At 42.1% G+C, this 15,846-nt stretch overlaps 1 protein-coding gene across 1 annotated transcript in view; it reads right to left on the bottom strand.

Moving 5' to 3' along the window:
- Positions 1-4,803, bottom strand: part of FMOD (fibromodulin) — an 82,543-nt gene extending 77,740 nt beyond the window's left edge. The window contains exon 1 of the mRNA XM_081010124.1: positions 4,665-4,803. Within this exon, the coding sequence (XP_080866250.1) occupies positions 4,665-4,667 (3 nt within the window). The 5' untranslated portion in view covers positions 4,668-4,803. The remainder of the gene's footprint in view (positions 1-4,664) is intronic.
- Positions 4,804-15,846: the final 11,043 nt, after the last annotated feature.

Here is a 15,846-nt window from a genome sequence, read left to right as displayed (position 1 = left end):
CTTGCTGAAAGCTGGAAGAGGATAAAGCGTCCCTTTAAACAGATGCCTTGTGTTTTGTCAAAAGAGGTGTTTTCTGTTATTTAAAATACCCTTATAAATTTTCGATTTGATTGGGCTTTAAGACTGGGAAGCCATGCAAAAGCTCTGTCTTTGAGATGAATTCCTGCTGGTGTGGAAATTGATGTTATCCTGCGGATTGGAAACACAAGCTGAGAGGCACAGGATGCAGCAGTAGATGAAACTGATGCGAGCCAAGTTTAGCGGGCTGGGCTGGGTGGATATTTAGGTATGGTCTCAATTAACATTTTTTATGAATGGCTCTGGAGCTTGACATTCTTTCTTTTCACAGATGAATTGAGGTTGGGGTTGGAAAAGACCGACAAATAACAAATTAGAGCCAGAATAAGAACACTGAAACTGTGGATAGCTTTGTTGTGGTTCGTATTTGGGATGAGGGGCTGGGGAACAGTGTCTTGCACACTTTCACCCAGATCTGGTCCAGCCACCACTGAACTCATACAGTTGCATGTCCGATACTTCCCTGAGCAGTGGGGTTTTGGGGGGCAGTGCGACTTGGACATGTTTTCCTTGGAATAAGAGTGCACTTTTTGGGGGGTAATTTTTGTTTTATGTACATGTGGGCTCTCCTTCCTTGGAGGTTTTTAAGCAGAGGTTGAATAGCCATCAGTCATGGATGCTTTAGCTGAGATTGTAGCTGATAATATCTGCCCGCATCAACAGCTACGTAGAAAGCAACAGCAGCACAAGATGAAATGCCAGTTGCACTTTACTTTTAATGACTCAAAAGAAATATTATAAACACCCAAAATAAATAATGGTAAAATAATCTCAGCTGGAAGAACGTGATTACTCTTGATCTGGGTCACTTACGTCTGAAGTTCAGTCCAATGGCTGAAAGATTAAAGATCACTGGGCTGGTTATAGTTTTCTTTGTAAACAAGTTTCTGGGAGAGGATCATAAAGACCCATGTGGGTTTAATAATTAGTGTTTCATTAAATTACCTAATGAAATGCTTTTTAATTGGTGGCTAGGGCTATTTTTGGCTGCCTCAGCAGTGGTATATTGCTTTAGTCGGAGAAGATTATTACAAAACATTTATTTTGGAGACAATCAGCCAGCAAGCATTTACTCAACACGTGAAATTTTAATAAATATGGTCATACTAATAACTAGCACAATCAATACAGAAATAACTTGCCAAGGTTGTTTTTGTTTGGAACCTTCCTCTTGAAAGGATAACAGCACAATACATGTCTAATTAAAATTAGAAATGATTTACTCTCAAGTGATTGCAGTCTAGCAATGCAATCCTATGTATGTCTACAGGCGTAGTCCCCATTTTGTTCACTAGGACATATTATTAGGTAGCATGGATAGTAATGCAGCTTAGTCAATCATGGAAACCGTACCCCACAACATGTAGTCAAGGTGCTGGTCAAGGTCAACAAGAAGCAAGCTAGACACAGGACACTTTAGTATTACAATTTCCCCACAATAAAGGAACAGAGATCACTCAGTGCGTTACTTCAGGGTATGTAGTTATTGGACAGTAATCAAAACATTAAGTCATTGCATCATCCGTTCATTGCATGTGCTCAAATGAGTGTTGTATCTATGAATACAACAAAGGAGATGCTACATGGCCTGTTCATATTACTTCATATGAAAGCACTGTCAGACAGTGGGAAGGACTTGATTCTTTAACGACCTATAAAGCAATTGCAGAGGAGATGATCTAGAGGAGATAATCTAAACCTTTGCAATGTACTTGGATCAAATGAACTCACTATCTCAAGCTCCTACCAATCATAACAGAATGAAGAAGGAAATCAAAGATGAGATGAACCAGAGGAAATTTTGTTATGTTTTATTATTATAAAAGTAGTTCAATATATCCAAAAATGCAATGGGCTTTCCAACAATTAAAATTAATAATTTAAATAAAGTATATAAAAAAGCAGAAATACAAGTATTTACGTCATCTGTGTTGCAGTAAGAATGGATGAGATTTGTATGGTGCTTGTAATATTCTTTATATCATATTAAATAAAGGAGGGAAAGAGAAGGAGGGAAGAAATCTACATTTATTGTCATGATTACTGTAGTTGTCAATGTGCTTGGCATTCATTTTGCACACCTACTCACTGCTATTGTTCAGTTTTTGAGTTGTATTCAGCATAGCACCAAGGAGATTTCTGCTTGCCTGGTGGAATGATCTCCATCCCTCCTCCACTATTCAGGGGGTTCTCCCAACCCTAGAGGGGCAGGGGCACAGGGGGGAGGGCAGCATGGAAAGTCCTGTTGCTCTAACAGGCATCTTTGCACTGGCTTCTGCTCTGATAACAATTTAGTTGAAAAAGAGCCCTCCTTAGCTCCTGGACTTGGCAATGTCATGTGTCAATGAGTCCGATGAACCACCAGGGTATTGAGTCAGCAACCTTTTCCTTTTAGGGATGTGTGTGACCTTTGAATTTCCATTGAAAAATATCCATGTTGTTTGTGTGTGAGCCAGTGCTGGCTGCCCATCACATTGCAAGGACCTCACAGCCCCTGTTTCATCCACTTATGCTGATGTGGCCATAAGACAGATTTCCAACAAGTGGCACCAGCTGTCATTTCTGGCACAGCCTTCATTCTTTAATGGAAGATGGTGATCATTAGGATTAGTGCCAGGGGATGTGGACTAACTGTATATGAATGAAACTAGAAGAAGAGGATTACTTTCCTTTTCCAGTCTGCTTTAATGTCAGTGGTGAATAAACAGTATCTGAAGAATGTGTGGGAGATAAGAACAGCTGTGGGTTGGGTGGTGTACAGATGGGTTGTTTTTCTTCTTGAGCAATAAGGACAATTCCCTCTTCAGTCATGAACCAGCACTGATAACTGTTGAGCTTCACTGAAGGTGGGGATCCAGTTTGCTCACTGCAGCCTCTACCCTTAGTACCACAAAATTCAAAGGAGATGTGAAATTGACTACACCAGGGCACAGTTTTGGAGGCAGCTGAAGGAACACATGGGGAGGAAAGAAACACAAGGCCTTTGAATAAATAACTATCTCATATTTCCACAGTAGGATCACAGAAGTTGGATTCTTTCCAGCATTGACTCTGGTTCTATGAAACACAGAGCTAATTAATATCATGCTCTGCCCCCTTTCCCACCATAGATAACTATATAGAGGATAAAGTGAGCTCTCATGTTTTAAGCAGATGGAGGCTCTCTTTCCTCCACACTAGCAGAAAAGCTCCAGCTCCTGGAAAGGAGGAAAGGTAACTTTATATTGTGGGGAATGGAGAATAGCACAGTCTGAAAGAATCCCGTGGATCGCCCGCAAGAAACTATTGGGCTACATCAGAAGATGTCAGAGAGAAGTCCAACAGAGAAATAGATCAGCTCAGTCTCTTTGGGTTGAGGATCACTCCATCATTTCTACTTAGCATTAAGAGGGTGCTTACCTAGGAGTGTGTACTAACCAGAGTGCTTTGGAAAGCAGCCTTTCTCAGAGGCTGACTAATTTGGCTCCTGGGTGGAATCTACACACATATAAAAAAACCACTGTGAAAATGGGTTTTTTTAACACTTTGAAAAATACATTGAATTTTACATAGCTCACTGTTGCCATCTAGTGTCACATTTGTATATTGCACTTTGCAACACATTTAAAATGTTTTATTTGCAGCTGTGTAGCTGAGTCCCTAGACTGAGGACTGGAACTCTCTATATGGCCACACACCTCACCAGCACTGCTCTACACCCTCCTGAATTGTGATAATCACTCTCACTTGACTGATGGAGGATGGAGAGGTGTGTATAGTCACATGTATCCTTTTTCAGACTTACTGGCTTTGGAAAGCTTTAAAAACCCTGGGGAACGGTTTTGGGTACTGATTTTTCCAGAGACTTCTGGAACTCCTTCAGCCCTATGAATACCAGATGCATCATGTTTGAGCTATGACTTCCATAGCTCTAGTGAATGCTTCACAGTAATAGCTCTCATCAAAGGCTCTGTGTGGTTGCATGAAGTTGCTGGCAAGCCAACCAATATAATCATCACCTTGAAAAAAATATTCAGTGTGAAAAAGCTTCTGTTCTGCAAATGTGTTCTGTGTCCTTCATCCAAGCATGGGATTCTGTGGCAGACCTCCTCCTGCCACAAAGTAAGGTGTGGGCAAGAATAAGGGATGGCACTCTGTCAAACATGTGTTAAAGCTACCTTGCTATATGACACCCAATATATAGGTTGCAATGCCTTTTCCCTTCACAATCTGTGCAGTTACAGTGGGAGTGATGTAATGGATTAGTTCCCCCCCGCATTCACTACTCCAATTTGACACCCCCCAAACAGCATCTTGCAGTAGAGGGTTCTATCAATCTGCCAAGGAAACAGAAGCAGGCTCACACCTTAGTAAACCTGTTTTATTTGCCCCCACCTACAGGAGTTATACCACATGGGACTGGAGATCATTTGATTTCTGCATATGTGAGCAGGACAGGAGCTCATGAGATCCTTGGACACGCTGGTATTAATGGTTGTACTTAAATGCCCCCATATTTCTGGTTTTTCCTTAGCATTCTTTTTACATACCAGAAAGGCCCCAAGAAATATTGGAATGTATATAGTGGCTGAACCAAATCTACTTACCATTTCTCAGGGACTTTTTCAGCTCTGTCAGAAAACACCTCTCTTTTCTAGCTCTGCACAACATCGCCATGACTAATCAGAGAAGAGCAGAATGCAGGAGAAACAGTGGCTGTGAAAAAGGGCTTCAGCATTGCTGTTTTCAAATTTGGAATTGAAATGGGATATTCAGTACATAAGAAAAGTGTATTATGTAAGCTCCTTGCATTGATAAGATACTTTCCAGATAATCAAAATCAGAACCAGAGGTCTATAATGAGAATCAGATCCTGCTAATAGTTCATTCAGAAGTTATCTCTGGACCATAAAGAGTCTGCAGCCAAACACTCATGGCTAGACTCATCTCACTACATGATAAGTGGCTGCAGGAAGCTGAAGTCACAGCCTCAGTTATCATCCCAGGCATTTTCCCACTAGCAGCAGTTGAAAGACCAGAGTTATGTCACTGAGCAAGTGTCATTGTACACATCAGCAGATAATATTTAGGTCTCTGCTTTCCATTCATTCCGTGAGCTATTCCCTGCATCTATCCAGCTACATCATTATTCCCACATGAGAGACAGAGAGCACTCACAACAACTGAGGCTACCAGAACAAGATACGGAAATCCCTCCCTTAAGACCATCCCAAAAGCTTTAAACACTTGACTGACAAGAGTATACCAGTGGATTAGACAACCCATTAAATCACAGTAGATGTTAAGAATATGAAAAACATATCCACTGGCAATGAAGAATGCTGCAATAAGTACCACTCACATGTCAAAACACTCAGCAGGCTATGAAGTATCCCTCATAATTCAGGCTCTGGTGTTTGCTACACTTGAATTTTGAAGGTTTTATTTTCAAGAGGCAGAGGACCCGATTTCTAATCCTGTGAATGGGCTGATCTTCTTTATTTACCCTAGTATTCTCATGAAGTACCCTATGTGCTTGGAGAATTGAGGACTAGTTTTCAGTCTGCAGAAAGACTGATCCCTTTTTATGTGAATAAGCACAAACCCTCACTTGCTTTCCCACCACGCCACTGGGGGCAATAATTTGGCATTGCTTTCTTGTGTTGCTACATTTAACATGTCATCCAAATTGTTATTAATTAATGTAAACATTTTATTTCTCACAGTGCGGCAGTGACAAGACATCCTTGGAGATGGCACATTTGGAAGGATTGCAAAAGGGGGTGGTTTTGCAGAAGGAATTGAGAAGACAACCCCCAGCACGATGAGTTGTCAACATCACAGCTTGGGAAATAGGAGAACATTTTAACAAACTAAAGGGATGGTGAATAAAAAGCCTAGCATCTTTTGAACTCATTCATCCAGACCACCATAGGTGCTTGCCTATTAACCAGGCAATATGAAAAATGCTGTGCTGTGAAGGTTTGAGAGCAGTCAGGGCATGACAAACTTTCCCATGCTTGCTTTGTGATTCAAGGAGGGGTGCTGCTGTTTAGCAGAGGCATCTTATTGGCCATTGTGGAGAAACAGGAGACTAAACCCCCTGGAAATCTGGTTAATCCAGCAAGACTTATAACGTGTTCTCTTGGCAGGGCAGCTGCAACCATGACACTTGCACCTATTGGATGCTGCTTCAGGATGGACAGAGTTCTGAACATCTACAAACTACTCTGGACTTTATCCCATGACTTATCCAAAAATAGATGTTTTCAAAATAAAGATGGTCATAAAGATGTAGACAATCTCTGTTCCACTCATTTTCCCCAGTTTTATCCTAGAAGATGTATCAAGATTGTGTGACGAGATCTAGCATAGGAAGGATTTATAGTCACTATACTTTCAGCAAACTCCCCCCCCCCCCAGCTTGTCCAAAGACCTGCAGTCATTAGAATCCTTCAGAAAACTTTTGTTACATGAATGTCTTTCTCCTTATTCTCTTCTAAAGGGTCACACTCTCTTTTCTCAATGGTACATATGGCACACAACTATCCTTGCGCCATAAACTACCACTTCCAGGGCATTCTCAGTACGAAATATTGGAGCTACTGTTTTTTCAATCTCAAGATCTATTTTGAAACTTCGATCTCACTGGAGCACGAGTGATGGGCATTTAAGAGGGTGGTATTAGAGCACATGCTTGTTTGTTTGTTTGTTTAGTCATTTAGTCGTGTCCGACTCTTCGTGACCCCATGGACCAGAGCACACCAGGCACTCCAGTCTTCCGCTGCCTCCCGCAGTTTGGTCAAACTCATGTTGGTAGCTTCAAGAACACTGTCCAACCATCTCGTACTCTGTTGTCCTCTTCTCCTTGTGTCCTCAATCTTTCCCAGTATCAGGGTCTTTTCCAGGAAGTCTTCTCTTCTCATGAGGTGTCCAAAGTATTGGAGCCTCAGCTTCAGGATCTGTCCTTCCAGTGAACACTCAGGGCTGATTTCCTTAAGAATGGATAGGTTTGCAGTCTCAAGAATCTCCTCCAACACCATAATTCAAAAGCATCCATTCTTCAGCGATCAGCCTTCTTTATGGTCCAGCTCTCACCTCCATACATCACTACTAGGAAAACCATAGCTTTAACTATACGGGCCTTTGTTGGCAAGGTGATGTCTCTGCTTCTGGTATTAGAGCACATACAATCACTTATACATGCTTCCTTAAATGGCCTTGTTAGCCCTTGTTTTGAGTTGGCATTGTGGTATAGCTCACTGGATTTGATCATAACCCAGAAGAGGTGTATCCAACAGAGACCTTGGCTTTGAGTGGAAAGCACACTTTTCAGACTAACAATGTATGGCAAATAGACACATATGGTGATGGGTAAACAGGATCTCAATGGGAGACCTCACTACTGAACCATTTGAATGCATTTAAAGGTCAGAACAGAGCAGGGCTAGCCAACAGGATGCTCTCCAGATGTTGCTGGACTCCAACTCTCATCAGACTCAGCCAGCATGGCCAATGGTCAGAGATGATGGGAGTTGGCTTCCTACATCATCTGGATGGCACCATGTTGGCTACCCCTGAAACAGAACTTACACACATATGTGCACAGGGCTGTGTTCTGACCTGCATATGGATGTGCAGAGGGGTGAATAAATCCTGTTCCCCCTGTGTGTGCATTCATTCACCAAAGGTGGAAGGTCTGAAAGGGGCTTAGTATGGCAGGCCGAGAGCTAATATGTGGGTGTGGAACACCAATCCTACTACAACAACTGATGGTGAAATTTGGTTTTATAAAGGTTTTAACTTCAGATGACTATTTGGATAATTTCATACTGGAGAAATGTGAAACCGAGCAAAATACTTCTTTTCTCTCTGTACTTAAAAGCGCCACAAAAGCAGCCGTGGATGTGTGGGTGGAGCAGAGTGTTCCAGCCTCCATAGCAAATGAGATTATCCCCTTGTAGTCCAGACCTCCCAAGCAGTCTCTGCAACACCACAAAGGCACACAGAGAGAAAGAGAGAGTCTAACAAAGACTCTGGCTCCCATGCCAGTGCAGAGTCAATCAGTGTGTGAGAGGAATTGCGGGAGCAGGGTGGAGTATCAGCAATGGAGAGAAAGCCCATTAAAATCCCTATCAAAGGAATTTTACTGTGTGTTTTCCTTAATGGTGACTTGCCAATACAATTCAGTCCAGTCAGTAGCAGTTTTTCTAAGTAGATTTCCTTGGGGCCATACTCTGAAAAACCTTGGACACGGATGCAATGAAGTGACAGAACCCAGGGTGCATGGGCTCGGCTAATAATATAAAGCACATTTAAAGTGCACACCTTTTCCCAGAGGATCCTGGGAACTTTAGTTTACCCCTCACAGAGCTACAGTTCCCAACGCTCTTAACAAACTACGCTTCCTAGGATTCTTTTGAGGAAACTATGTGCTTTAACTGTGTGGTGCGATGTGAACATAGGAAAAGCAGCACATAATCTAGTTCTCATCAACACAAGTTCAAGGATCTGAGACAGACGGATTTGCTTTCCATCTTTGCTGGGATCTGAGCTGATGGTTAACTATGGGTTTTTTTTACCCAAATAAAAACAACAACAACAAAAATAATACTATAAGAAAGGGAGCAGCACCACTTTGGTATGAAATTACTTTGCCCTGCCTTGTTTTTCCTCTTCTATTTTAGGGTTGCCAGATCCAAAAGGCTTTCAGCAGGTGCCAGAAGGAGGTAATAACCCAAGCAGAGGAGAATGAGCTGTATATTGAGTGCAAGCTTTATAAGCCTTGATGGGCTTGCCCAGTTCTTTCCATTGCTTCATTTGCCCCAGCGCTGGACAGGGCTCATCTATTTTTCTGATTTCTCCTGGGGGAAGTTTGTCCGTGGATTTAATGACCAAAGTATCCAAGGAACGTTCAAAACATGTGTTCCCCTTTGTTGCTTTCAGCACCTGGCTGGATCCAGCAAGAAGCAGAAGTCGCATTCTCTCAGTGTGACCTCACTCTTTCCAGCTCCTCAAGCAGCACCACTCCCCACCCCGTCCTGTAAAGAACAGGGAAAACAGAACATCCCAGGCCACATGATGAGGTGGGGAGGGGAAATAAGGACTTTTATAACCCTGACCAAGGTGCTTTGTGATGAGCAGGTTATCCAGGGCCAATTATGGGGGAACAAGAGGAGCCTGACTTCTGTAGTGGGCAGGAAGACTTAAGGCAATTGGCCCATTCCCTCTGCTCCGCCGTTCCCTTGCCTTGGCTCTGATTTTTCAGATGACAGAATCTGTTGCCAATGGAAATAAATTAAAAGCAACACAGAAGCATCCCTTGGTCACAGCCACTTAATTTTGTGATTCAAACTTCTGTGCTGATGGAAAGTTCTTTTGAAGGCTCCCAACAGCAGGAGGGTCCCATAATAATATTTTCTTACATGGAAGTCCATGTGTGGAAGCCACCAAAAGCTGTTTCCATGGGACATCACTTAAGGCAATCAGGCAGGCAGGTGAAAGAAATCACGTTTCTGTGGATATGAGGCACTTAGGGATGGCCGAGGTTTCACTGGTGAAGGTTGTAATTAGCCTTACAAGCTTCCTCAGAGAATTATTGGGAAAGAGCTGGTTTTTATTTTTACTGAGCCCTCAAAGAAAGCTTGGAAGATCCATACACCTGAAGGAACTGTCCTGCCAGCTCTTCCAGGTGCTCCTCTTTCTCAAATAGACCCAGGTCACATCTGGACTATACATTTAAAGCACATTCAGTGCAGCACATTTAAAGTACATATCTTACCTCAAAAAATAATGGGAAGTGTAGTTTAGACCTCACATACCTACAGTTTCCAGCATCTTTAATGAACTAAAGTTTCCAGGGTTTTTTGTTAAATTTAAACAACAGTAAAACCAGTAATTAAACAATGCTTCAAACAATTAATACAACTATTAAAACAAACCATATTACTGCAGCTGATTGATAGCTTTACTCTTGGGTTGCCTAAACATGTCCAGTTTTTCCCAAGGGCCTGGATGAAAATGTGGCTCTTCAAAACCTCAAATTATGAGGGCATTGTCTTCATTTCTAAGAGGAGGGAGTTCCATTAATGGTGTGCCACCACAGAAAAGGCCCTTTCTTGTGTCATCACAAAAGGACTAGGTTCATTGGTAGGGCAACAATAAAGGGCTAATCTGAAGATCTCAGGGCCCAGGGAAGCTGATTGATCTCCTCACTCAGTCTAAGGTCACTCACCAACAATCTTCTTCTGTCATGGTTTTCATAGGACAAACTGAACATAAACTGGTTATAGCAATACAGAGAAGTCAGTAGGTGAATAGTCATCCTTTAGGGACAGTCTGTTTCCAGCCTGCAAATCCTTATATCTTAGAAACAGATATTTTATGGGTGGGTAGAACATGAGGAATTCATTGACAGATTTGACTTTGGATGCCTGGATTAAACAAAGATTGTGTATGTGCGGTAATAATTACATCACATGTGGTGTCACACAGAGTGAGCAATAGTCTACAAAGGTTGGGTGTGTATGAGCATATTTTCATCTGGGGAATCACTGTCACCAAATGAATGGATTTTGTCTCCTTCACTTCATTAAACGATCTGTGATGGCTCTGCTTACAAGATGTGTTCCTACTTTATGAAACAGATATACTCCCAACTGGACCAATGTGAGTGCATGAACAAGTGTGTGGTTGGAAGTCGCTTGGCAGTTATGCATGCCACAGTCTCTGCTGAAACCATGGCAGTTCTTATGTAAATCAAGGTGCTTTGTCCTATTGATACAGGGCAGGGAAGACCTCTTGGGTGAGGCATACAGGGTGCCCAAATTTCAGATAAATCAGTTTTAAATATGAAGGGACGTGATACTTTGCATGTACAGTGGTACCTCGGGTTACAGACACTTCAGGTTACAGACTCCGCTAACCCAGAAATAGCACCTCGGATTAAGAACTTTGCTTCAGGATGAGAACAGAAATCGTGCTCCGGCAGCGCGGTGGCAGCGGGAGGCCCTATTAGCTAAAGTGGTACCTCAGGTTAAGAGCAGTTTCAGGTTAAGAACGAACCTCCAGAACGAATTAAGTTCTTAACCCGAGGTACCACTGTAATGCATTCACAGTTGCCATGAGTGGGCACAGTGGGTGTCTTCCTGGGCCAGCTTCCTTCCCTAGATTGAGCATTAATTTGATGCCTGCCTCCATGGGGCAGCTTCTAGGGAGCCTAGTGGAAAAACTGGCGATGCTTTGGGGTTCTTTCTGAATTGCTACAGAATTCACATGTCACAACTGTGGTTGTGATGAGAAAGAATGAGAAGGGGAGGTATGAACATATGGGAAGTGGGTAGTTCACACTGGGAGGCATACCTTGCCGCATGACTCTGCCATGTTTATTTCAGCTGGCTGTGCCTGTTGTATATTCTAGCAGTGGTGGTTGTACAGAACAGTGAATGCATGTTTCCACAAGCTATTTAATATCCCCTCTGAGCAGCTCATGAGCTCTTTCCTGCTTCACGATGATCCATCTGATAGTGGATTACTCCTGCACTGCACATGCTCTATAGTTATAAGTGTTTCAACCAAGTCAGATGGCTGTCCTTCTAGGAAGAGATCGGTCAAAGGTCACAGTGTTGTGTACTGAGATGGGGATCCTCTAGCAGGGTCACCAGCCCCTTGTAGTCCCAAAGTTCTTTTTTTGAGCTAAGCTGGAGATCTACTCCCTGAGCTGCTGCAGAAAACCATAGATCACCTGGGGTCCAAGTAACTTAGTTAGCCTCTGCTTTTCTCCACTACTCCCCACTATAACTGATCACTGCCCTTCCCTGTCACTGTATAAACTTACTTCCCCTTCATTTTTAGCAGACCTTATTCTTTACAGCAAAGCTCTTGATCACAGGCTCCACTTCTTGTTTTGCCCTTGCATATTCCTTCGTTGCTCTCTGGCCCTACAAGCCTCACCCTGATTTTTTGTTCCCATCAGTCAGGCTGAATATTGGCTCCTCTTCCTGCACCCAATTGCTCGGCCTGAACTGCCTTTCAGGAAGTGACCTCAGCATACCCCTCCAACCTATATTTTCATCTTTTCCATCAGACAATTTGAACACATGATTTTCTTGGGGAAGGCCCGTCCTTGAAAAGGTCCAGATCAGCCTTGCCCTCCAGATGTTCAGGACTACAACTCCCATCAGCCCCAGTTCAGTTCACCAGGTGGGACTTGTGGTCTAAAACATCTACAAGGCACCAGGTTGACAAAGGCTGCTCTAGGTCTATCACTCTCTCCCTAAGGAGACTTGGCCCTGGTGAGAGATTGGCCCCTACAGTATGTGACACCCGAACTCTCTTGAAATCCATGGTAAATTAGTGGAGCCTTGAGATGCAATGCTTTATTTTTAGATGTCTCAAGGGAAGGTAGGTGATTTGCTTTATTCATCAGGAAATGCTGGCAGAATATAATTTATGTAGTGATGCATATCTGTGACTATTATTTAGATACAAGTCAGAATCACATAGGGAAAGGATATTATCATTATGCTTCTCACTCCAATATTGAATAACTAACTAACACTCATTTCCCTACAAATCTGTTTGTTGTTAACCTTCTCTAATTCTGATATAATTAGGTCACTTCATTCTCTCAGCTACTCTCCATATTTCCCTCTCCAAAAAAGAATAATACAAACAGTAGGAGGTTTATTGTTTTCCCACTTGGCAGCTCAACCAATCCTGTCCGCACATAACAAATTTATTTTAAACTCTGTGTTGCATTATTCTGCTTTCAAATTGTTTATTTTCTAAATACAAATAGCCATTTATGTGATTCTTTGGGTGAAAGAAGCTGGAAGTTCAAAGACAGATAGTTAACAGGCAAGCAACAGCGAGGTTGTAACCTGTTATATATACAGTGATTGGTGTTATTTGGGATCCTAGTTGATAGCAGTAGTAGTAGTAGTAGCAGCTGTAGAAGTTGTAGCAGTAGCAGTTACAGACTATAAATAAATAATTTGGTAGTTATACATTTGATCTTTTCACTTGGAATTAATTTCTTCTGAATAGCAGTTGTTCACTACAGTCCCAAAGCTTTTGGAGAAAGCATTGCTTTTTGAAAAGGCGAAGACATTTGGCAAACAAAATGTTCTTTCCTGAGAAGTTTGTAGGTGAAGCTAATGGAGGAACTTGTATTTGACCCAGATTTTGGGGCACCAGCACCTAACATTTATCAGTAGACTAAGCAATCAGAAAGTCATTTATACAAACACAAAAAAACTTCAGAGTTTTCTTTGTGGCTTTTTGTACTTCATGTTTCCTCCAGCAGCTTATTGGGAGAGAAATGAGATCTAGGTATGGGCCAGATATTCAGCCAATATTCTGAGGGTGAACAAAATGTCCATTCTAGCTCAAGGTTCACAGATCACAGAATCAAGAAATGGAAATGCCATGTACATGATGGGGATGCCAGAAGACCTTCCACTTCAGATCAGATCAATGTACAAGCCCCCTTTTCATATATTATATGATATACATTATAGCTGTACAGCTCCATTTCTCCATTGTGTGTAAGGCATTTTCAGTTTACTGACACTCAGCGTGTGAGAAGCAGACACTTGAAATAGATGTACGAAACAATGCACGTGTACTAATGACAGTAATCAGAAGGATTTATATGAGTTGGGCTAGATCACTGGTAGGCAGAAGGTGGATTAGGATCTACTAGTAGATCTCTTGATAATTTGCAGGGTTTCTGGCTCCCAACAAAAATGACTTTTCCCACCTCAGCGTGGCTGCTGATCTAAGGAATGCTAACCAGGAGAGGAATTTTTCTGCAAGTTCACTTCAGTTCTGGTACTAAAAACAAATTCCTTAGCTCAGTCAGTCAGTCAGTCAGAAGGTGCTTAAAGGCACGCTGTTCTTTAATTCCATTTTGACTGTGAGTCCTGGAAGACCTGCTCCCTGCCTTACAGGCCTTTCTCCCCCTGGCCTGGGAGCGCAAAGCCCTGACTGAATCTAGCTACAAAAGCTAAGGCTGCTGGATGGGCTGGCGTTTTTTTGTTTGGTTGAGGAGATTGGTGTTGTTGCTGCTGTTAGTATTTTATATTTTGGTTTTAGATCTTGTTGTAACTTGTATGGAAATGGTTCAGTTTGGCTGTGTATTCTTTAAATGTTTTATTTGTTGTCTACGACTGCTTTTGTTATGTTGCAGTTTTGTATTTTTTCATTTTGTAAGCTTCCTTGAGCATGGTTTGAACTGTGGAAAGGTGGCATACAAATGAAATTATGTATGCATGCATGCTGTTCTACTGTCTGTCTTTTGCCCCAGGTTGGTTGGGAGATATTAGGGTTCAAATATAAAACAAAGTAGTAGAACCAACAAGCCTGTTGTCTGCCCAACTCTGGACAAAAGACTTCATTAGCTAGCAGAAGCTCAGAGGGAGAATTTGATCCAATGGTTGGTATGAACTGTCTCCTACAGCAACATGCTTACAGCACAATCCTAAGCATGTCTACTCAGAAGTAAGTCCTGTTGAATTCAATGGGGCTTACTCCCACATATGTGGGACTTAGATGACAGCCTTAGTTCCAAAAGAGAGGAAGGGAAAGTTGCCGACAGAAGGAGATCTTGCCAGTTCTTTGGGGAAATGATCAAAGCCAATGGGATGCAAGTTATATAAAGCTGCAGGGACAATCCCACAGGAATGTATTTCAGTTTCCTGGAGGACAAGGTGCCAAAGAACTCATTAGGGGCAGAGAACTAGATTTGAGCATGATGCGTAAAAGAAAGGGAGAAAAAGCCCATTGACAAAGCAATCACTTTTCTTAGGGAGCCAGCTGCTTTTCACTACCAGCCAGTCCATGTTCTCCCATTCCAATTATTTAAGGCTATTTGCACTACAAAGGAATATTTGCTATGGGATTGCTAAAGAGAAGAATCACAGTGTGAGAGAAGAGGAGAAATATTGATACCGGCTCTCCAGCTAGCATTCCCTGTTCTCAGTCTTGTCTTCTTCCCTTCATATTTATGAGACCCATTGAAATCCCCAGAGAAATGCTGAATTGTGCGAAAATGGCAAAAGGGGCCAGTACGTTATTCCATCTGAGTTCAGGGTGTCTCAACAACTGTTCCTTCTATGTTTTTGAGTCCAGAGAATGAGTCACTTTTGGCAGCGAAGTTCTCTGTGTGTACAAAATGGATGCCTTAAGAGCAACTCATCCTTGTAAATAAACAACTGCAATTACTGCTCAATTTTCCCAACTTGATAAAACCATGGGTGCTTTCCTACTGAAATCAATGGAACCCCAAAATATTTAACTTCAATTGAATCATGCACCACCGGGATCTATATTTTAGGACCTGGATATTATTAATATTTCTGGTTAATCAAGGGGAATAAATATTTGCTAAGCTATCAGTTTGTGTGTTTGCCATGCTATGTTCTATGTAGTAAGATCTGAATCCATATCCTGGGACACAAAGCTCTGGATTGTCCTATTTTTTGTTAAATTAATTTCTCCTTCCTCTGTTTCTAACAGGCTAACATAAGTACATCACATTCTTAGATGTGATCCTGGACTGATGTATCACAATTTCAAAACTAATTTTGGAATGCAGGGTGCCCATTTTGTGGAGTGTTATGGAAGTCTTTTGCAAGGGACAAAATGGGCATTCAACATATGTAGGGAAGCTGGGGAACATACATCACCCCTGCACTGCCAGTATCCTTGTCTGTGCCTGCTCCACTACGTGAAGGGGATTTCTAAGCATGTTCAGCTGAATGTGCTCAGAAGGTTTCCTGTGACTGG

The sequence above is a fragment of the Podarcis pityusensis genome (genome assembly GCF_964106645.2).
Source record: "Podarcis pityusensis genome assembly, chromosome: 6".
Taxonomy (NCBI): Eukaryota; Metazoa; Chordata; class Lepidosauria; order Squamata; family Lacertidae; genus Podarcis; species Podarcis pityusensis.
Note: the sequence above shows the minus strand (reverse complement) of the source record. Positions and strands in the feature narration are given on the sequence as shown.